Genomic DNA, 22,608 nt, shown 5'->3' with positions numbered 1-22,608 from the left:
TGTCTAAGTCACAAAACTGGTTAGCATACAGACAGGGGCAGAGCCTCCCCTCTATTCCTTTACTGTCAGACAGGGGCAGAGCCTCCCCTCTATTCCTTTACTGTGCTGTTAACTGTCAGAGGAAGAGGGCAAAGGTGTGCTTGGAGGTGGTGGGAAGTTGAGAGACTGGGTCTCATTTATAGAGCAAATGGAAAAGATCGTTAAAATCATTGCTTGTTTTTCATGTTTTGAGAGAACCTTAGAAGTGTTCAGTTTTAATAAGCCATTCTCTGTCTTAACACCTCTGCTAACAAAAGAACACTTTCAGAGCCAGTTGATTCTCTCCTCAGTACAATCCTGACTTGGTTGGACATGGTGGTCCTGTCCTAATTCCTACAGGTATATCAGATAACTAGTCTACATAACAGCTTTTAAAAATACTTGAATTTGCTATCATGTCCTCTGGCTTAATACTTTAGTACTTAATACTTTAGTTTATTAACTGCCTCATAGAAAAATATTTCTAGACTCTTCATTTTCTTGACCATGCTTTTGTCTGGAGCTGCTTTTTTGTTCTTGGTATTATGTTCACTCATAACAACACTAAGTCTTGTTTCAAGACAGTGATTTAAATTTATATTTTCTTATTTCCTGGATCCCATTTAAATTATCAAAGAAAACATTTTGTTTTTAATTTGAGGTAGTTTTAGGAAATAGAAAAGGCAGTGTACCAGAAACTTTGAAAAGTTTCTAAAAATTATGGAGCAGATTAGATTGGATTCAGTACAGGCATGGTATGTTCATGTCTGGTGAGTAAATGGACTAATGTTTTCAGTGGAGCTCTAGAGTGAAGGGGGCTGGGGTTCCGAGTGGACCACGGGACTGATGGCAATCAAAGGATTTCCCTATCCCACCAATGCAGTTGGAACAGTTTTCCACATAATTCAATCTCAGACATTATGGATGTAAACAGTATTCTAAGTAAAGTGGGGGATTTTGCAGAATGTCAAATGTATGAAATGATGTTACAGAAATTAGTTAAGATTCTAATGAATACCAAATAAGAGAGGCTAGCATGTCAGTCTGGAATAACTGGCGGCCACAGACCCAAGGGGAGTTTATACTTACTTTGAAGCTGTTTCCTGTGGGCATCAACTGGGTGCTCACCAGAAAGACTGGTACTGTGCAAGAGACCCCATCTCAGTGGTGCAGGCAATTATAGGGAGACAGGCACAAAATACCATGTATTTTTCTGTATCCTTTTCTTCTATTAAGCAAAAGTCTTAAGCTACTGGGGGTCACTGGGGAAGGTGTTAGCAAAAATTCATCTCAAGGACACAAGCAGAGACATTGCTCCTGGGGTAAGGGCAGAAGAAAAAGCTCTCTACCACTGAGGAGGGGGAAGAACCCTCTTGGGTCTAAGATTCTATATTGATACCAAGCAGAGTTATTGCTCCTACTACTGCTAGGGGAGAAGCAGGAAAGTCCTTCCCAAGATCAAGGAGGAGGAGTTTGGATGTCACAGGATGGAGGGACAGGAACACAGAAATCCACAACCCTGGAGCCCAAGTACACAGAGCCTGCCTAAGACTGTGTGTGGATCAGGATCAGATGGTATTTAAGCCATCTGGTGGGGGATGGCATGCTCAGCACTCAGTTAAATTTAAGGTGCTTCCAGTAGTTTAGGAGAACCACACTAGGCGTTTTCCTTGGGGAAGAAGGCTTCAGGGCCAGCTTAAAAGAGTAAAGGTCATGCCCTGGCCGGTTTGGCTCAGCGTTAGAGCATTGGCCTGTGGACCAAAGGGTCTCAGGTTTGATTCTCTGTCAAGGGCATGTGTACTTGGGTTGCAGGTTCAATGTCCAGCCCTGGTCAGGGTCATGCAGAAGGCAACCAGTTGATTCTTCTCTCTCCCCACCCCCTTCCCTCCTTCCTTCCCTTCTCTCACCCTCTCTCCCTCTCGACTTCTTTCCCTCTCTCCCTTCTACTCTACCTAAAAATAAATGGAAAAATATCCTTGGGTGAGGATTAACAACAACAACAAAGAGTAAATGTCATTTATACCTCTTCCATTCTCATACCTCTCCATATCTGAGGTATTCCCTCCTCAGATGTCAGTTGTTGCTCTCTGGTACCACAAAATCTAGGTGTCCCATTTGGCTATAACTTCACTGTGATCCAGAAGGTCAGGAGGATCCAAGGATATTTTTGTACACCTAAGCAGAATTAGCTTTGACTCCTCTAGGTCCCATTTTAGCTGAGCTGCCAGGAACTGGAGGATATACCAAACAGGCCTACCCGTAGTTGTTGTTAGGAGAAAGAAAGAAGCATCATATCCAAGAATGGTCAGGGTAGAATCCTGAATTTTCATGCCAGGTCTGTGTTCCCTATAACCAACCTGTCCCCCAAACACACACACACACCTCTGTTAGTCTTTACCATTAGCCAGGAAACAGCTAGAGGCGATGATTATCACTTTCTGGGGATAGTACCTTCAGTGGCCAAACTGTCTTATTCTAAGGAATATGGACCAGGAGGAGGAGATAGAAATAGAGTCAGACATTAGTGCATTGTTGAGCAGCTTTTGTGATAAATGATACATCAACATCATAGTGCAAATGGTCCAGAAAGCTGAAAACAAGGAACAGTTTAGTTTCAATAGTGTGACATTGTTGGCTGATTAGTAATCTGAAAAATTATCGAGAGTTTGATGCACTACCAATAGCCTGAGAGAAGAGGAGTCAAAGATGAGATGTAGTAGATCTGCCAAGAGCCAAAAGGGGCAATGCCCTGTGCAACGAGACCTCCCCAATACCCCCAACACAAACACACACACGCACACACACACACGCACACCTACATTCAAAAGGAATCACAAGTGGTATCCTCTGCATCACATAGAGAGGACTTAATCAGCAGCTTGATTTGAGTCTGAATCAGAGAATGGGCCCTTACCATGAAGAGTTACATTAGTGATCCAGACCATTCAGTTAGCAATTACAATTTGTTTTCAGTTTGCAGCCCCAAAGAAAGTGTCTTTAATCTGTCAGTTATAATTTTCCAAATGGCGAACCAAATAGCTGGACATTGGCAACAGCCCCAAAGTCTGGGTACTACCCACTGAACAGAATGACCATGTCTCCTTTTGGTCCTATGTAGCTTTGAGGCTGAACAGTCATGACAGCCCGGTGGTCACCATCAGCTTCAACTTCTCTGAACCATTAGTGAACTAGCCCGAGGCATTTCAGGGAACCTCACTGATTCAGTAGCTTTGCTTCAGACAATGGAATAGGAATAGTTTCTCCTCAGAGAGCTAGCTGCCTCTGTCCTTTTTTTAAATGCAAAGCCAAGATGCCTTTGGGGCCAGTCTGTCTATGTTCTTGACTGTATCACTTCTGTATGACAAGCAAGGCTTTCGGGCTATTCTCACCTTGTAAGTTGTGAAATTCAAGTTGGCCCACTTCAAAATGGGACTTGCAGTTGAAAGAGTCACTAGGCCTCCATGGGTCAAGCATTCAGACCCCAAGTACATCTCCAGGTGGAGGCTACTTCTCTCTCTTTGTTTTTAATCCTCACCCGAGGATATTCTTCCATTTATCTTCAGACAGAGTGGGAGGAAGGGGGAGAGAGAGAGAGAGAAACATCAGTGCGAGAAAGATACATCTACTGGTTGCCTTCTGCACGACCCCGACCAGGGCCAGGGACGAACTGCAACCGAGGTACATGCCCTTGACCGGAATTGAATCTGGGACTCATTGGTTCAAGGGCCGACGCTCTAACTGCTGAGCCAAACTGGCTAGGGCAAGGCTACTTCTCCTTGCCCAAGTCTCCGGTTGGCAGAATCCTTAGTCACAAAGATTTGTGCTGTTTCCAATACCCAGAGTCCAGGATTGTTGGGGTTTACCAGCTAGTCCAGCTGGTGGAGGTTTTTAGTTTTGCAGTGTTGATGCATTTGTGTTGACAAATGTACTGTGGTTATGTAAATTGTTAATATTGTGAAAATAGGGTGACAGTGATGGGTAGATAGGAACTCCCTACTGTCTTAGCAACTTTTCTGTAAATTATTCCAAATCTAAAATTACTCCAAATTAAAAAAGGTTATTTAAAAAAGCGCTAGATGGGCCCTGACCAGGTGGCTCAGTTGGTTGGAGTGTTGTCCTGTACACCAAAAGGTTGTAGGTTTGATTCCCAGTCAGAGCATATACCTAGGTTGCAGGTTTGATCCTCAGTTGGGGCACATACGGAAGGCAACTGATTGATGTTTCTCTCTCTCTCTCTTCTCCCTTCTTTCTATTAAATAAAAAAATTAGACTCTTGAGAATGGTATTTAAGTTTCTTTACAATTAATTCCTCCTATCCATGTCTTACCACTTTCTCACACTCACATGGTACTTTAACTATTAGTCTTCTCAGTATACTTCCTTGACTTCTCATGCTTTGCCCCATGCGTGAAGTGCCCTATCCCACCTCTTCACACAACAAAATTCAAGCCAAGCTTCAAGGCTCTCAATCTTACCTTTTCTATTATTTCATCCTTGATGCTTCTAACTCAGTCTTAGCACAACTTTTATATATGGGGTGGGCAAAAATAGGTTTACAGTTGTGAGTATGTGAAACAGTTTATTCTTGTATTACTGTTTATTAATTATTGTATTATTTATTTATATTAAACCTACTTTTGCCTATCCCTATATATTTCTGCTTAGGATGCTTCACAGTTTAACACTGTAAATGCAGATAATCATTTTCTAGAATAAGAAGAGTTCCTTGAGTATGGGAATACTATTTTATTCACCTTTTTATTCCCAGTATTTATCTTGTTGCCTATTTCCAGTGAGTGGTATACAGTAATTGTTCAATAGCTGTTAATTGGATGAATGTGTGAAAAGCCTTGGGGCTATGCTATATATGTTTAAGATAGAGCTTTACTCTTTGTGTTACTCAGGTATAAGTGCTGTCATTAAATGGACATTTGTGATTCATATTTACATTTTAGAACTGTATTTTAAGCATTCTCATATATGCAGCATAATTTCTTTGTCTTCCATTGTTGTTTTAGGAGGGCCAAACATGTGGGCTATTACCTCTGAAGAACGGACTAAGCATGACAAGCAGTTTGATAACCTCAAGCCCTCAGGAGGTTACATAACAGGTTTGTGTTCATATTTTATTTGTGAATTATGCTCTTTTTTGTTTAATATCTTAGATTTAGTTTTCATTTATTGCTATCAAATTTGTATTAAGTGATAAAATTCATATCAAGATGAAGTATTGCCATTTGCAACAACATGGGTGGATCTTGAGAGTATTATGCTACGTGAAATACGTCAGACAGAAAAGGACAAGAACCATTTGATACCACTTATATGTGAGATATAAAACAAAAGCAACAAACTAATACTAATAACACCACTGACAGCGTAAGCATCATCATGTTTCTTTCTGTCAACCTCCTTTGTCCCCTGACTCAGAGAGGGACCATACAGAGATACCAGAAGGATGCTACGCATGCAGTGATTGTGTTGCAGGAGAGGAACACTAGGTTTGAGGGAACCCACCGTGTTCTAGCAGGTGGTAAGCCAGGTTACTCTTTGTCCTAGAGGGAACTGTTACCTTGTCCTTCAAGAGAGCCCACTACAAACCCAATTCTGAGAAATGACCCAGCTAGAGAGCAATTAGGATCTTGATTCTTGGCATATACAGCCGTATATGTAGGATTATGAGAGACCCATGGAGGGCTGTCTCTCTCAACACCCTGTACTTTTCATTTAGAACTCTTTTAGGGAATAGTGTTTTTAACTATACACTTTATTAAATGGAAATATTATCAAATAAGACTTCAATTATTGTGGAAAAACTGAGATGAATGATGTAATCTTTTGTCACTGATTAATCATATAACCAGTTGCGACTTCTTTTTAGAACATCTAAGTCTTACTAATGCAAATAATTTTATATATGTATTTCTATTTAATTTTTTTAATGATTAGAATTAAAATTATGATAAATCAACATTATTTTTATTGCCCATAATTATTATTCAGAGGCATTGGAGTCATTCCTTCTACTAACTAATGTGCTACTTGGTTTTTGTTTTTATTGCCTTCAGGTGATCAAGCACGTGCATTTTTCTTACAATCAGGCCTGCCAGCTCCTGTTTTAGCTGAAATATGGTAAAATAGTTTTTTTTGTAGATGATCTGAAATTTCTGATTGTCTCATTTGGTTTGGTTTTTAATACAGTTTAACATAAAGTTTTTACTTGTAGTCTGTTATTGTTAAGTAAGAATATCTCTCTAGCTTTTTAGAGTAAATTTTATTGAGTAAATTATTGAAAATCATTTGGGGTTTTGTTCTATAGGACAAATTTCTAATTTCCTTAGAATTTCTAAGGAAAAAAAATATATACATTTTCCTCAAAAAACATTTCTTTATAATTTGTCAGTCTCAAAATGATCTTTCTAATATTTTTGTAGTTTTATTGATTTTTATCATTTATAAACCCAAATTATTCCTCCTTTCTTCTGTTCCTACCTTAAAGAAGTTATGCTTTATGATATCTATAATAACATTTGTTTTTTAAGGTATTTACAATAAATATAAACCCCTACTCCATTTTTCTCTCCACTTGGAATATTCCCAGTTTGGACAAGCAAGCATTCAAAAAATATTTGAATAAATGAATACTTTTAGAAGGATTATACTCTTTTTTTTTTTTATCCTTGCCTGAGGATATGTTTATATTGATTGTTAGAGAAGAAGAAAGGGGGTAGAGAGAGAAAGAGAATCATCAGTGTAAGGGAGAAACATCAATCGGTTGCCTACCAATGGGATAATGAACCCACAACCTAGGTATGTGGCCTGACTGGGAATCAAACTTGAAACATCGTACGGAACAATGCTCCTATCAACTAAGTCACGCAGCCAGAGCCGAAGGATTATATTTTTGAATAATTTTTTTCCATTTGCATTGCTGGACATGCATCCCAAAGGTCTCTAGATTCTATACAGACTGGCAGTATTTTATTAGATACTATCTCTGGTTCATATTTCTTCATGTATAGGTTTCAGCTTTTTGAGATACACACACAAATATTTAAGTGATGATTGATATTTGAATGCTACATCAATGTTTTAATTTTATCATCCTCCTCAAAAGTAATATTAACCCTACATCAATCTACTCACCTCATTGTCCTTTTAGGGCTTTATCAGACCTGAACAAGGATGGGAAGATGGATCAACAGGAGTTCTCCATAGCCATGAAGCTCATCAAACTAAAGCTGCAAGGCCAGCAGTTGCCTGTGGTTCTCCCTCCTATTATGAAACAACCTCCTATGTTTTCTCCATTAATTTCTGCTCGTTTTGGTATGTATTTATTAATTTAATTAGCTGCATTTGATAGTTAAACTTGATTGTTAGGCATAATATTTGATGATCAAAAAAGGATTTGTTGTCCTGGCCGGTTTTACTCAGCGGTTAGAGCATCAGTTGGCCCGTGGACCAAAGAGTCACGGGTTCGATTCCAGTCAAGGGCACGAACCTCAGTTGCGGTTTGTCCTGGGCCCTGGTCAGGGTCATGTGAGAGGCAACCAGTTAATGTGTCCCTCTCATGTCGATGTATCTCTCTCTCTCTCTCCCTCCCTCCCACTCTATCTGAAGATAAAATAGAAAAATATCCTCAGGTGAAGATTAAAAAAAAAAAAAAGGATTTGTTGGCATAAAATGACAATCCCTAGACTTCAGGTTAATTTTCATATCTGAGATAAGAAATATCAAATTTGCTGTCATAGCTAGTTGTCTGTTTGTCCCAGTTTTCCCAGGACAGTTCTCAGTTATGTCTGTTTGCCCGGCATCTAGTTCGGTTACTGTGCCCTTTCATAATTCCCAGTTGGATGATGGATTATATGATCCACCTCACTAGAGTTAATCTTAGATACTATTCTTAATTAGTTTCCACTGTACTTTGTATGCGTAACAGAAAAAATGTGAACAATTCTAAACTCACTTGAAATAGTTTAATTTGGGGGACAATTTAAAATTATACATAAGTAGAAATTTCTTTAATTTAAAGGTTAAGTAGCCAGCTAATTTTAGGACTAAAAGTTGAAGACTGTGTATAATCATTTTACATATTCATCAGAGATAACCAGTTTTCCATTAATTTTCATTAGTCAGTTTCTTATATGTGAGACTCACTCACTGGAATAAAATATTTAATTAGATATCTCTGTGTATCTGAAACATGTTCTGATATGCCAAATGTTAGATCTTAAAATACAGTTTTTTCTTTTTTTTATTGTAGTGAACTCTAAAGATAAATACCAAATCACTTAGTATTCTGCAGTTAGTAAATGAATAAGAGTCATCACTTTGTTCCTTTGAGTTTGGCTGTGTGTGTGTGTTAATTCAGTAGCACTGTATTTATCCTCACACAAAATCTCACATTTGACCAGATAATATATTCTCTCTTTGAGGAAACTAATATTTAATTGGAAAGGCTACTTAATTTTGTTCATGATGCTGGAAGAGAATTTTTAACTTTTTAGTAGGCATTCTCTTAGTTTACACAGGTCAGACTATTGACATTAAAAGCAGTAGTTTATCTCCCTTACTACTGGGTCAAAGCTGCTTTTGTGAACTTTTTAAGATTAGATAGTTTGCCCATAGTGTTCCTATTAATATAAGGTCTGCTCACTGGACTGTAAAGTTGTTTTCTGGCATATGTTTTATACTTGATTTACTAGCACTAGAAAATATGTTCTGTTTTGTCTTTAGGAATGGGAAGCATGCCCAATCTGTCCATTCCACAGCCATTACCTCCAGTCGCACCTATAGCAACAGCTTTGTCCCCTGCGACTTCAGGGACCACCCTTCCTCCCTTAATGATGCCTGCTCCCCTTGTGCCTTCTGTTAGCACTTCATTAGCAAATGGAACTGCCAGTCTCATTCAGCCTTTGTCCATTCCTTATTCTTCTTCAAGTAAGTACTTTATGTCTAATAAGTCAGTATTTGATATAAAAAAAGAAATTGTTATGTTCATGTTCTAATAGAGGCGAGTTTCCTTCATAATTTGTGATATTGTTTAGTGTGAACCTTTTTCATTTTTCTTTTCTTTTTTTTAGCATTGCCTCATACGTCATCTTACAGTATGATGATGGGAGGATTTGGTGGTGCTAGTATACAGAAAGCCCAGTCTCTGATTGATTTAGGATCTAGTAGGTATGAATACTTAAGCCAACTTTTTATGCTTTTGAAAAGGAGTATTTAACAAATGACTGTTTTTAAAACTCTGAACTTAACCAGGATTTACTTTATAGTGGCAAAATGGAAATACTTAATGTAAATTTACTCTTTATAACTCAAAATACATTTTTTAAAATTTTAGAATTATTAAATGCCTCTGATACTTTTGAAAAAATGTTTCATGTAAACTAAAGACAGTTTGCTATATTTTTAATCAATTATTTTGCTTAGAGCTACATATTTTTCCTTTAAAAAGTGTATTATGTTTCTTAAAATATCTTATAATCATTGTACATTATTAATTTCTTTCTTGGGCAAATTCTGCTGCTTGAGTATTCTTTAATTTTAGGAAACATCAGTATTTATTCTTCACCCCTTGTATAAATCACAATAATACTCTTTTTTATAAATTAAAATTTTTTTCAGTTGCAGCTGACATTCAATATTATATTAGTTTCAGGTGTACAGCATAATGGCCAGACAGTTACACAACTTATGGAGTGATCCTCCCAACAAGTCTAGCATCCCCTGAACCATCCTTAGTTATTACAATATTATTGGCTGTATCCCTATGCTGTACTTTACTTTCCTGTGACCATTTTCTAACTTCCAGTTTGTACTTCTTAATCTCTTTGCTTTTTTCACCAAGCTCCCCAACCCACCTCCCACCTGGTAATCATCAATTTGTTCTCTGTATCTATAAGTTTTTTTCTTTTTTGTTTGTTTCTTTATTTTATTTTTTAGATTCCACATATAAGTGAAATCGTATTTGTCTTTCTTTGACTTATTTCACTTAACCCTCTAGGTCCGTCCACGTTGTTGCAAATGGTAGGATTTCTTTTTCTTTCTTTTTTTTTTATGGCCCAGTAATATCCCATTGTATATATTAACCACATCATCTTTATCCAGTTGTCTCACAATACTGCTCTTTAAAGCAGTGACCTGGAAGAATCTTTGTATCCTAGCTTAAACACTCACTGATTGTGTAACCTTTTTTTCCCCCTTAACATTATTGAGCCGTAGTTTGCCCATATAAAAGCTGGGCCAGTAATACCTTTTACGTTTTTCAGGAGGGTTAGAAGTAATGTTTATAAAGGCCCCCGGCACATTATGGAGCCTGGTATATGATAGGTTCTTGATATATGGTATTTCTATACTTCATATTGTATTTGTTTTCCTAAGGATAAGGATAATTGCCTGAATATTTTTCAGTATCAAGTACAAAAGCAGTTACTGTTGTGTTATAGAAGGTATGATATTTAATGTGTCTGCCTTTTTAAATTTAACTAAATGTATTTTATTTAGTAACATAAAAATTTTAAATAAATTTTGTTGTAGCTCAACTTCCTCAACTGCTTCACTCCCAGGGAACTCGCCCAAGACTGGGACCTCAGAGTGGGCAGTTCCTCAGCCTTCAAGATTAAAATATCGGCAAAAATTTAATAGTCTTGACAAAAGCATGAGTGGATACCTCTCAGGTAAGTGGCATACGGTGCTTAAGAAAGTGAGGGAGTTAAAGTTTTTTATATAGACTTCCACTGAAGAATTTTATTTGATTTTGTACTTTGTAGCTCACCTAAAATTTAACATTAAAAAAATTGGCAGGCATTGGATAAATACAAATAATATAAGCTCTGTAAGAGTTCAAAGGTGGATATAACATGATTGTTTTCTTCAAAGTTCTCACAGTAAAGTTGAGCACACAGATGTACACCCAAAAGACCTCGCCCTTGAGAAGATCAAACCTCATCCTCCAGTGTAGTGAGTGAATAGAGAAGCTCACATGACAAGAGGGAGTGTGTGGGACAGCTTCAGCTCAGTTCCCTGAGAACCTCCTTCCTTATATGGATCTTTCTCTGCTTGCCCTTCCTACAACTTTACATGAGCATTGCTTATCCTTTAATGCTTGAACCCAAACATACCCATAAAACTTGGCCTTAGACACCCCCCATAGAATATTTGAGTCCTTGCTAGAACAAACATCTAAACTTTACTAATTGAGGGTAGTGAGGGGGATGTAATCAGAGGATAATAGGCAAATAGAATTCTCACCTTCTGACTTTTCTTTACTCAGCAACGAATTACAGTTTAGTAAATTAAGTGTTTGAAAGTAATAGAGCTTTAAAGTGCTGGGAAACACAGAATGGAATATAGCAATACTTAGGAGATCAGATAAAACAGCTTATAGGAAGGGATCATTTAAGCTCTATCATAAAAGACAGGATTTGAACAGCTAGAGATTGAAGATGAGGGCATTTGAGATTACAGAGAAGAATCCTTAAGAGCTGAAAGTATATGGCATGTTTGGAGAATGAAAAGAAGTCTATGAAATAGGAGTATAGGCTCTCTAGTTGTGCAGTGGGGAAAGGGAGAAATATGGGTTTAGGAGGTGATAGACAAGGAAAAATATGCACTATTTTCTTTAAAGATGGACACCTGTATGATAAAAGCTTTTTTTTTAAGGCAAAGGGAATATGCACACAAAATTCAGGATAGTAGTTATCTCTTCTGGAGACATGCAGTTAAATTTAGGGAACACAGCTTCAAAGCATTTAGTAATAATCTAGTTAAGTTGTATGTTAGGTTCGTGGATAACTTTTATAATTATACTTTGTAACTTACAAATACACTGAATTTTAAATGTATCAAATATTAATAACTAAAATTTTCTATAATTTTATCAAATTGTGTGATACAAGGTATACTATATTTTTAAGTAACCCCCTTTTTTAAAAAAACATTTTAACCTCTCTGAAATTGCAATGTAGTTACTCTCAGTGGTGTGTTGACACTATGTCATGGTTTCATTGGCAGTGTTCTTTTATTTCTTACTGTTGTATAAAATAATGGTGATGTGTCTTAAAATCAATGGTATTTTAGATTCTGTGAAATATTCAGACATACTTGAGATTAATGTAAGGTCATGATTTCCCTTCTTTGAAAAAAAAAATTGATTGGGCCTTATATTTGGCATTAAAGAAGTTTCTTTTTTCATATTAACAAAAGTGGACTAACATGACATGTATTAGAATGTTCATGGCAGCTTCATTAAAAACATCCCCCCCAAAAAACAGTCTAAGTATGTATGGACAGGAGAATGGATAAATAAATAATGTATTTCTATAACAATACTTTACAGCAATAAAAATGAATGAATGCATTTCATAGGTATTGTATTGAATGAAAGAAGCCTGGCACACAAGATCCATACTGTTTAATTCATTTATATGTAGCTAGAGAACAGGAAGCCTAGTTGGTATTGATAGAAATCAGAGTAGTATAGTTACTCTGTTGGAAAGGGGCTTTGCCCAAACCTTCTGGGGTACTGGAAACCTTCTGTATCTTCATATAGTTGGTTATGTGTGTATGTGTTAAAACTCATCCAGCAGTACACTTTATGTGTGTGCTTTGAACATACAGTGTAAACAAAGGTGGGTTTGTGTTGGAATATGAAGGAAATGATCTCCTTTATTTGTATATGCCATATTGAATAAAGGTTGTGTATTGTTTTGTTTTTAGAGAATATTATTTTTCTTAGACTTACAAGAGTAAAGCTGTGCATCCATAGTTAAGGGAAAAGAGAAGTTGCTTCTGGTGTCCCCAGGTACATAAGGACAGGGCTGACCTAGGCTTACATGTTATGCCTTGCCTTGTTCAATGAATGTTGGTGGTCTGACTTTTCCCTTCTGTTGTTCTCTTCCTCCTAAATCTTTTTTGTTGTTGTTATTAATCCTCATCCAAGGATATTTTTTCCCCATTGATTTTCAGAGGAAAGGAGAGAGAGAAACATCGATGTGAAAGACACATCAGTTGGTTGCCTCCTGCACAACCTGCAACCCAGGTACATGCCCTTGATCCAGAATAGAACAAGAGACCCCTTGGTCTCTGGGCTGACACTCAGAGTACTGAACCAAATCGACAAGGACCCTTCCTCCTAAATCTTTTTTTAAAATCCTCACCCGACAATATTTTTCCATTTATTTCCAGATAGAGTGGAAGGGAGGGAGGGGGCGAGAGAGAGTGAGAGAAACATCGATGTGAGAGAGACACATCAGCTGGTTGCCTCCTGTACAACCCCGAACCTGGTTGGGGACAAACTGCAACCAAGGTATGTATGTGCCCTTGACCAGAATGAACCCTCATCTGTTTGGTCCAACACTTTAACTGCTGAGCCAAACCGGCCAAGGGCTTTTCTCCTAAATCTTAATCATGATTTATTTAAATTCATTCATTGACTCAAATATTTTCCTGAGCCATATATCTTCCAGGCAGTCTGTGAGGTACTGGAATACAGAGGGAAGAAAGACATGGCCCATATCTTTGAATAGCCCATAGTAATAGGTCACATAATCATAGAGTTTGATGCATGATTTAAAAGTGCTGTGATTAATATAGATGAGAAAGTAACTAACAGAGGAAATAAGAGTTTCACAGAAGAGATGACATTTGAACTGGATCTTAGACTGCCAGGTAGAGAATGGAGGGACTGGCATTATAGGCACAGGAAATAGGATATTCAAAGGATTGGCAGACTGACGTTATATATGTTCAAGTGAGTTTGCTTTTTTTTTTTAATCCTCACCCAAGGACATTTTTCCATCTTTTGTTCAGGTAGCGTGGGAGGGAGAGAGAGGAAGAGAGAGAGAGAGAGAGAAACATCGACGTGAAAGGAACACATCGAATGAATGCCACCCACACGACCGACCAGGGCCGGGGACAAACCGCAACCAAGGTACATGCCCTTAGTGGGAACCGAACCTGGGTCTCTCTGGACTGCAGGCCGATGCTCCAACTGCTGAGCCAAACTGCCCAGGGCTCTTTTTTTTTTTCTTTATTGATTTTAGAGAGAGAGTAAGGGAGAGAGAGATAGAAACATCAATGACAGAGAACATCAATTGGCTGCCTCCTGCATGCCCCCCAGTGGGGATTGGGCCCAGAACCTGGGCATGTACCCTGACTGGGAATTGAACCAGCGATCTCTTGGTGCATGGGTCGATGTTCAACCACTGAGCCACACCCGTTGGGCCAAGAGAGCTTTTCTTGGTAAAGCACTCTGCTGGCTCGCTGTGGCTCTTTGTATTATTCAGACTTTGCCTGCACACTTATAAACTACCCCCCCCGCCCCCTATGCTTTTAACCATTTACATTCCTTTTCTTCCTTCTGTTTGCTCTGTCACCAAATTCTAAAGAATCTACTTTGTGCCCTGACCATTTTGGCTCAGTGGTTATAGTGTCGGCCCACGGACCAGAGGATCCCAGGTTCGGTTTCCGCTAGGTGCACGTACCTCAGTTGCAGTTTTTCCCTGGCCCTGGTTGGGTCATGTGGGAGGCAGCCACTCGATGTGTCCCTTTCATGTTGATGTTTCTCTTTCTTTCTGTCTTCCTCTCTCTCCTTCCCACTCTATCTGAACAAAAAAAAATGGAAAAAATGTCCTCATGAGGATAAAAAAAAAAAAACAAGAATCTACTTTGTTACCTTTGTCCAAGAGCTGAAACCTTAGTTACTGAACCTCTTTCATGCTTGAAATAGCCTTCCATTTCTCTTTATTAGAAGAATCCTCCTTTTAACACAAAGACATCCTCAAAGCTCACTGAGAAATAATTAGCTAAGTGAGGCTATGAACTGTCATCAGTGTTTTTTCCTTATGTGATTTCTATTAAATGGCCAGATTTTAGAAAAGAAGAATTAGCCCTGGCTGGTTTGGCTCAGTTGTTAGAGCGTCAGCCTGTGGACCAAAGAATTGTGGGTTCAATTTCAGCAAGGGCGCATGTACCTCAGTTGCAATTCGGCCTATGGCCCTGGTCAGGGTCGTGCGGGAGGCGACCAATTGATGTCTCTCTCTCACATTGATGTTTCTCTCTCCCTCCTCCCTCCCACTCTATCTGAATATAAATGGAAAAATATCCTTGGTTGAGGGTTAAAAAAAAAAAGAATGAAAGTTCTTAAGTGATATAATTTAAACATTCACTTGCATAATGCATGGTATATTTGTGTTTATTGCATATTGTGTATGTAGCTTTGATTAAGCAGATCTCTGTGTTCAAAGCTCAGTGAAACATTGGGTTTAGTGGCATTTGTACTTTTATAGTGGGAGCTGTTGCAGAAGTGTTGACAGATGCATTGCTTGCTCTGTTCAGTGCAGAGGTGTTAGGACTAGCCTTGACTCGGGCTGACTCTTCTGGTGCTCATGGCTCGGTCACCTGAGAGAGAGTGAGAGTTCACCTGCTATACTGACTAGAGAGACCTTTCCTAGAGAACCTACATGATTTCACCTGTAATCAGAACGTCTCTGATTAGCTTATCAGGACTAAATGTTCCTCTCAAGCCGACAGGGATTTTCTGTTCTAGAATGTTTTCACTGAAGATCAGGAAGCCTGTTACAGAAACATATTTTTGTTTTCTCACTGAGGGAGAGAAAAGTTAAACAGTTTATTCATAGTAAGCATTCAGTGATTGTTAGCTATCATTACTGTCGGATGCTTTCACATAAGCCCCCTTTGCACCTTAGATAGAGAACTTTGAATTAAACTTTTTTCATTGCTTTAGCAAATATTTATTAAGCATGTATGTACCCGGCATGGGGTATACATTAGTGAATAAAGCAGTCACAGTTTTTGTTTTCATAGAACTTAATAGGGGAAACAGACAAATAGGTAAATGAATAAATAAATGTTAATTACAGATTTTGTTATGAGAGATGAAGGAAGCGATAGTGTAGAGAGAAGGTCATTTAGAGAAGGTGACATTAAATTGAAACTGAAAGGGTGAGAAGGACCCAGATGTGCAGTGATTTAGAATTGTAAGACTTGATGTTGGATGTGGGTACTGGAGAGGGAGGGATTAAGGGTGACTCTGATTTCTGGCTTGAACCACTGAGTGGACTGTGATGCCATAGAGAAAGGAAGACAGGGAGAATGGTTTGGGAAGGAAGATTAGGAAGAGGAGTGGATGGGGTTTGAGAGAGTAGTTTTAAATGTATTTGGTTTGTGAAATACATGAGTAGATTTTTCAGTTGCACCTGAAAGTCTAAACTTAGAGGAGAGGTTTGGACTGGGCATGTACATTTGGGAATTACCAGTATCTAGGTGCTATTTAAAGTCATAGAAATGGATGTGAACACACAGAAAGAAAAGAACGCCCAGGACAGATCTTTGGGGAATACCAACATTTACAAGTCATTTAGAAGAGGAAGAGTAGAGACAAGAGTAGAGGAATGATCAGAGAGATAAGAGAAGATCTGAACTAAGGAAGCTAGAACTTGACCTCTAAATACTTTCTGTACTGGTGGCTCAGTCCTTCACATCTTCTGATAAGAGTACAATTCTGATTTTAAATTCCTTGGGGACAGGGAATGTGTTTCTTTTGATTACTACTGAATGCTCCCTGGTAAAAATTTTGACGATAAAAGTTCCTAGGATAGCAGTAGTGTTATTTTGTAGGTACAGTTATTTAGATTTGTGTGACTTTAAAGAGGCAAAAAAATTTTCTTTTTCTAAATATTTTTCCCATTCAATCAGGTTTTCAAGCTAGAAATGCCCTTCTTCAGTCAAATCTTTCTCAAACTCAGCTAGCTACTATTTGGTGAGTTTTTCCATTAATTATGATTTTTAACTATACATCTTCTGTTATAAAAATGATATTTTTTCTGTAAAAGTTTGTGACTCAAACATGTTCCATCAAAGTAGCTACTTGAAAGTTAACGCATCCTTGAGAGCAAATAAAATTGTGCAAAATGTTATTCTTGATAATTTGGCATTTAATTATAACTAAAACTAGCTTGCTTTTATAGAGTGCCTTACTATGGAGAATTAAAGAATACCTCAGCTTTAATGTAGAATAAAATGTGATTTGATAGGTGAATTAACCATAAAAAAGAGAGTCCACCTTTTGAGAAGGAATTTTTTTTTATATTTAAAAGTTTATTTTCTCTCATTTGGGATATGAAATTAAGGGTAAAATTAGCTCAGGTTTCTAAATGTCATTAAAATATGGTAACTGTTTTACTTTCATTATTCTTTTTTTAAAGATTTTTTAATTGATTTTTAGAGAGAGGAAAGGAAGAGGGAGAGATAAACACTGATATGAGAGCAAAACATCTATCAGCTGCCTCCTGTACTCCCCCCACCAGGGATCAAGCCTATAACCCTGGCATGTGCCCTGACCAGGAATCAAACCAGCAACATTTTGGTGCATGGACAGTGCCAAATCAACTGAGCCACACCGGCTAGGGCACTATCATTGTTCTTGTTTTAAAAATAAAAAATAGAATTATTTTGAAAATATTTTACTGCAAACTGAGACTCATTTTCTCAGTTGTGAATTTTCACATTTTCTTTAGGACTCTGGCTGACATTGATGGTGATGGACAGCTAAAAGCTGAAGAGTTTATCCTTGCAATGCACCTTACTGACATGGCCAAAGCTGGACAGCCTTTGCCTCTGACTTTACCTCCTGAGCTGGTCCCTCCATCTTTCAGGTGAGCGCCTCTGGAGGTGAAGAGGGGTGGTTGTGATCACTTGGCAGACATGAGTATTACTTTATTAATTAGAGTTAAACATTTACACTGACATTTGATTTTGGAGTTTAATGAATTACCAAGAAGGAATCGATATTAGAAGTAGGTGTGCTTTTATTGTGTTACTGATTAAGAAAACTGATGACTAAAGAGATTTAGAATAAACTTACCCAAGAATCACAGTTGGTTGATTTGAATCCAGATCTCTCTGGCTTGACCATCCATAGACTGCTGTTCATTGCTACTATGGATTATACTGTGTTTTAAATATGTTTAATACAATATTCTAAATAGCAGCTTGCTCTGGTCATTGGTAGTCTGTATAGTCTATAAAAATTCCCAGACTGCATGATGCTAAATTTATTTGTTTACTTTTCTTAGAGGAGGAAAGCAAACTGATTCTATTAATGGAACTCTGCCTTCATATCAGAAAATACAAGAAGAGGAACCTCAGAAAAAATTACCAGGTAACATTGAGTGCCTTAGTTGTATATTTATAGTGAGTTCTCTTAAATGTTACCTTGAAATGTAAATAAATATTTAGAATTTTTACATTTTAAATATTTTATATGCTATACGAGAAACTATTTGATGAATGGGATGGATTTTTACATCAATGAAATTAAGATTGTCAAAATTGAGAGAGTATGTAGGAGGAAGAGACTGTATGTGCATTTGGCAAGAATGTGTGTATTAGGCATCTAGGTAAAGTGTTTCTCCCACTTCAGGAAAAATTAGAGCAAGCTTTGTGTTGAAATCTTTAGCTTTAAAACAAAGTTTAAATATTAGTTGAAAAAATATGTAGACATTTAAAAATATTAAAAAGTTAATGGCACATATCAAATAAAACAAATATACAGCCATCCAACTTTGGTTGTCCTTGGAAAAAATGCTGAGAAAAAAGTTGAAAAAATATTTTGATTGGCAGGAATAGTTAAAATTATTTCTCTCTTGGGTGGATTCAAACTTAGAAATTTTTTTTCTAAAAATGAATCTTCTTAGAACTGAAATACTTTACTATTTACATTTGAGTTAAAATTATCGTTAGGAGAAGTAGCACTCAAATGATCACAAAGCATGAGTGTGTTCAAACTAGATTGCTCTTCATGTGTGAGGATGCTTATAATGTACCTTATTTAGTTACTTTTGAGGACAAGCGGAAAGCCAACTATGAGCGGGGGAACATGGAACTGGAGAAGCGACGCCAAGCCCTGATGGAGCAGCAACAGAGGGAAGCAGAGCGTAAAGCCCAGAAAGAAAAGGAAGAATGGGAGCGAAAACAGAGAGAATTACAAGAACAAGAATGGAAGAAACAACTTGAATTAGAAAAACGCTTGGAGAAGCAGAGGGAATTGGAGAGACAACGGGAGGAAGAAAGGAGAAAAGAGATAGAAAGACGAGAGGTTATTTTTAAGTTATTTCATTTCCTAAGAAAATCATTACATTTAATAAGTGGCTATATTTACTTCACTTTAAAACATGGTTGGTTTTGTTGTGGCTTTTCCTCATTCTCACTTATTTTATACAAATCTGAATCTTGCCTACGAGGGGTTTTCAAGGCCAATAAGTGGTAGAAAAAGCATGTCTGCAGGTGACATCTCAAAGGAGGATTGATTGCAGAGCAGAATGAGGCGCTAAGGGTAGTGAGCCAGAGGAAGGAGTCAGTTAGATCAGGTTATTAAACAAACATGAGCTTAGGATCCAGAATGAAGAGACCAAGGAATTGGAGAGGCAGAAAGGTGAGAGTGGGGAGTCAAAGGTCTAGTGAACATCAAGAGGCTGGGCTTGCACAGGTCCTTGGGGTAAATGGTGTTGTGTGGGGTTCTTAGGAGGACTGGCTGTGTTTTAAAGGGCTGGGGATGGAACACCGTAAATTATAGTGACACTGAAATAATATGAATAGAAGTTGTTTTCTTCCCTGGTACCAGAATAAAGGTGCAGTTATTCCTTGTAACATATATTTTTATGAAATCATCCTTTTATTTATTAAGAGAAAAGTAACTACAACAAGATGAGGGTCCTGTGAATCAGTAAATCTGATGGATGAACTTACTTTTGTGGAAGTTCTCTAATTTAGGCCCATTGATAAAACTAGATTGGCCCAGTTACCCATAGATAAGCACTCAAATCCTGCCTCTCTTTTATTTTGTCATCTCATCAGTTTTTGAATTATGCAAAATTGTTCATTTAGAAATTAACTTTAGTTCATTATTCTCAGGCAGCAAAACAGGAACTTGAAAGACAACGTCGTCTAGAGTGGGAGAGAATTCGTAGACAGGAACTTCTCAATCAGAGGAATAGAGAACAGGAAGAAATTGTCAGGTTAAACTCTAAAAAGAAGAGTCTTCATCTCGAGTTGGAAGCACTGGTATGGCTAAAGTTTAAGTGAAATTTATCTGAATGATGCTGGAGTTATCTGTTGAAAATGTCATTGTTTTTAAATCTACCTCATGAGTACATTATGTTTTAATATAATTAAAGAGTTGTATTTTCATATGTGCTTTTTAACTGAACAGCATAGTTTACTAAGTGACTCAAAATGCTGAGAATTATATGTGGTCTCAGTTCAGATGCTGACAAATGGTGTAGTCTTGGGCAAGACATTTCCCTTCTCTGTGCCTTACTTTGTCCATTTATGAAATAAAAAGTTGTGCTAGCTCAGTAAATTCCTGTTTTCATGTTGGTCTCTGGAAGGTGGCCTACAGAGGAATAACCAGAAGATGGGGGTGGGGCAGCCTTGAGGCCAGGACAGTGGCCACCTTTCCTAGTTCTTCCCACACGCTTCACCGTAGAGCAGCTCCACATTTGTCTGCTTTACTTTTACTGGCATTTTATCTAAGATTTGCTTGGAAAAAAGGGTTCTACCTCTAAAAAGAAAAATTTATTTGAAACTGCTGACGTAAATGATTTATTACAATTTCTTTCAGTTCTGCCAGACTGTAGTTATTAGGTCATATTGGCCATTATACTTACAGTTTTTACACATCAGATATCAGAGGGTCAGGTTGTTAAAAGACTTTAAAATGTAAGGTGAGAAGCTATAAAAGGTCTGGGTAAGGCATACTATTCTACTATTACCCTATCATCCCATAAGTCTGATCTAATAGTAGAGTAAGGCTTTGCAGAAATGCATATTAACCATGTGGTAGAGCCAAATTTAGATCTTATTTCATTATTTAGTGGATGATTTGAATTACATTTTTAAATTATCACAATATTTTAGTTATAAAGGTACTATTTTATGCCTTCAAATGTATAAGAAAGCACACCACAATTATTAATCATGCCGCAGTATTACAAAACAGGCCTAAAAAACTTCAATTTCTTTGTGTAGCTAATTGGATATCTATCTAACTAAGGGTGGGGAACCATTTTTCTGCCAAGGGCCATTTGGATACTTATAACATCATTCAAAGGCCATATAAAATTATCAACTTAAAAATTAGCCTGCTGCGACTTCCGGTCAAGATGGCGGCATAGGTAAACGCAGTATCGCGTCCTCCCACAACCACATCAAAGTTATAACTAAACTACAGAACAACCATGATTCAAAAATACCTGAAATCAAGCTGAATGGAAGTCCTACAACTACGGAATTAAAGCAGCAGCCGGGCTGGTCCCACACCCAAGTGTGGCAGATAAAAATCAGGAGGCTCCCGCGGCTGGGAAGGTCCTTCCTGAGGACTGAGGGGTCCCCGTCCCACACCAGGTGCCCCGCTCAGGGTTCCAGTGCCAGGAAGAGAAGTCCCCATAACTTCTGGCTGGAAAAACCAGCAGGAACTGAGGCTCAGGGAAGCTGAAGCGGCTGGAGCCCCAGGCAGCTCCCTAAAGGCCCCGCGCGCAAACTTATCGGACTTTCTCCCTCTAAGCTTGGAGGGGAGGCAGCTCGAGGGGCACCAGAGTCATACAGGGAAGAACTGAGCTGTTTGGCACTGGAGCGAGGGCTGGAGAGGGGGCTTTCTCTGGGACAAAAGTGCTGTAAGAGGCCTTTGTTCCTTTGGTGAGCCCTTCCCTGGGGTGGCAGACAGTAGCCATATCTGGGACTCCTGCAACCTGGCTCAAACTGGTAGCCCCGCCCTGGTGACTCCCTGAGGCCCCGCCCCACCCCACCCAACTTTCAAGCCCACCCAAGCTGTTGCCACTTGCTTAACCATAGGATTGGCCTGTCTTGGATCCTGCTTCAGGTTTTTCCTAAATTCTTTCAAATGAGCAGCATCTGGTCTCAGCTAGCCCCATACTGCTCGTTAAGTAATACACAGAAACAAACACAGGGCGGCAGCCAAAATGAGGAGACAAAGAAACAGGTCCCAAATGAAAGAACAGAACAAAACCCCAAGAAAAGAACTAAGCGAAATGGAGATAAGCAACCTAACAGATGCTGAGTTCAAAATACTGCTTATAAGGATACTCAGTGAACTCAGTGATCTCAGTGAGAACCTCTGTGAACTTAGGGAGGGCCTCAAGAGTATAAAAAAGGACCAGTCAGAATTGAAGGAGGCATTAACTGAAATAAAGAATAATTTACACAGCTTCAATACTAGAGTATGTAAATCCAAGAAGCAAACCATCAATTTGGAATATAAGGAAGCAAAAAACGCCCAATCAGAACAGCAAAAAGAAAAAAGAATCCAAAAAAATGAGGATAGTGTAAGGAGCCTCTGGGACAACTTCAAGCGTGCCAACATTCGCATCTTGGGGGTGCCAGAAGGAGAAGAGAGAGAACAAGAAATCGAAAACCTATTTGAAACAATAATGGCAGAAAACTTTCCTAACTTGGTGAAGGAAACAGACATACAAGTCCAGGAAGCACAGAGAGTCCCAAACAAGATGAACCCCAGGACACCCACACCAAGACACATCATCATCAAAA

General features: G+C 38.2%; 1 protein-coding gene across 1 annotated transcript in view; it reads left to right on the top strand.

Moving 5' to 3' along the window:
- The window catches only part of ITSN2 (intersectin 2), a 123,130-nt gene that overhangs the window by 29,893 nt on the left and 70,629 nt on the right, over positions 1 to 22,608 (top strand). The window contains exons 3-13 of the mRNA XM_036263503.1: positions 5,037 to 5,129; positions 6,087 to 6,150; positions 7,181 to 7,344; positions 8,755 to 8,958; positions 9,102 to 9,198; positions 10,561 to 10,700; positions 16,741 to 16,804; positions 17,562 to 17,699; positions 18,120 to 18,205; positions 18,879 to 19,141; positions 19,957 to 20,106. Of these exons, the coding sequence (XP_036119396.1) occupies positions 5,037 to 5,129; positions 6,087 to 6,150; positions 7,181 to 7,344; positions 8,755 to 8,958; positions 9,102 to 9,198; positions 10,561 to 10,700; positions 16,741 to 16,804; positions 17,562 to 17,699; positions 18,120 to 18,205; positions 18,879 to 19,141; positions 19,957 to 20,106 (1,463 nt within the window). The remainder of the gene's footprint in view (positions 1 to 5,036; positions 5,130 to 6,086; positions 6,151 to 7,180; positions 7,345 to 8,754; positions 8,959 to 9,101; positions 9,199 to 10,560; positions 10,701 to 16,740; positions 16,805 to 17,561; positions 17,700 to 18,119; positions 18,206 to 18,878; positions 19,142 to 19,956; positions 20,107 to 22,608) is intronic.

The sequence above is a fragment of the Molossus molossus genome, unplaced genomic scaffold, assembly GCF_014108415.1.
Source record: "Molossus molossus isolate mMolMol1 unplaced genomic scaffold, mMolMol1.p scaffold_m16_p_15, whole genome shotgun sequence".
NCBI lineage: Eukaryota > Metazoa > Chordata > Mammalia > Chiroptera > Molossidae > Molossus > Molossus molossus.
This window is presented reverse-complemented; position numbering and strand designations above follow the sequence as displayed.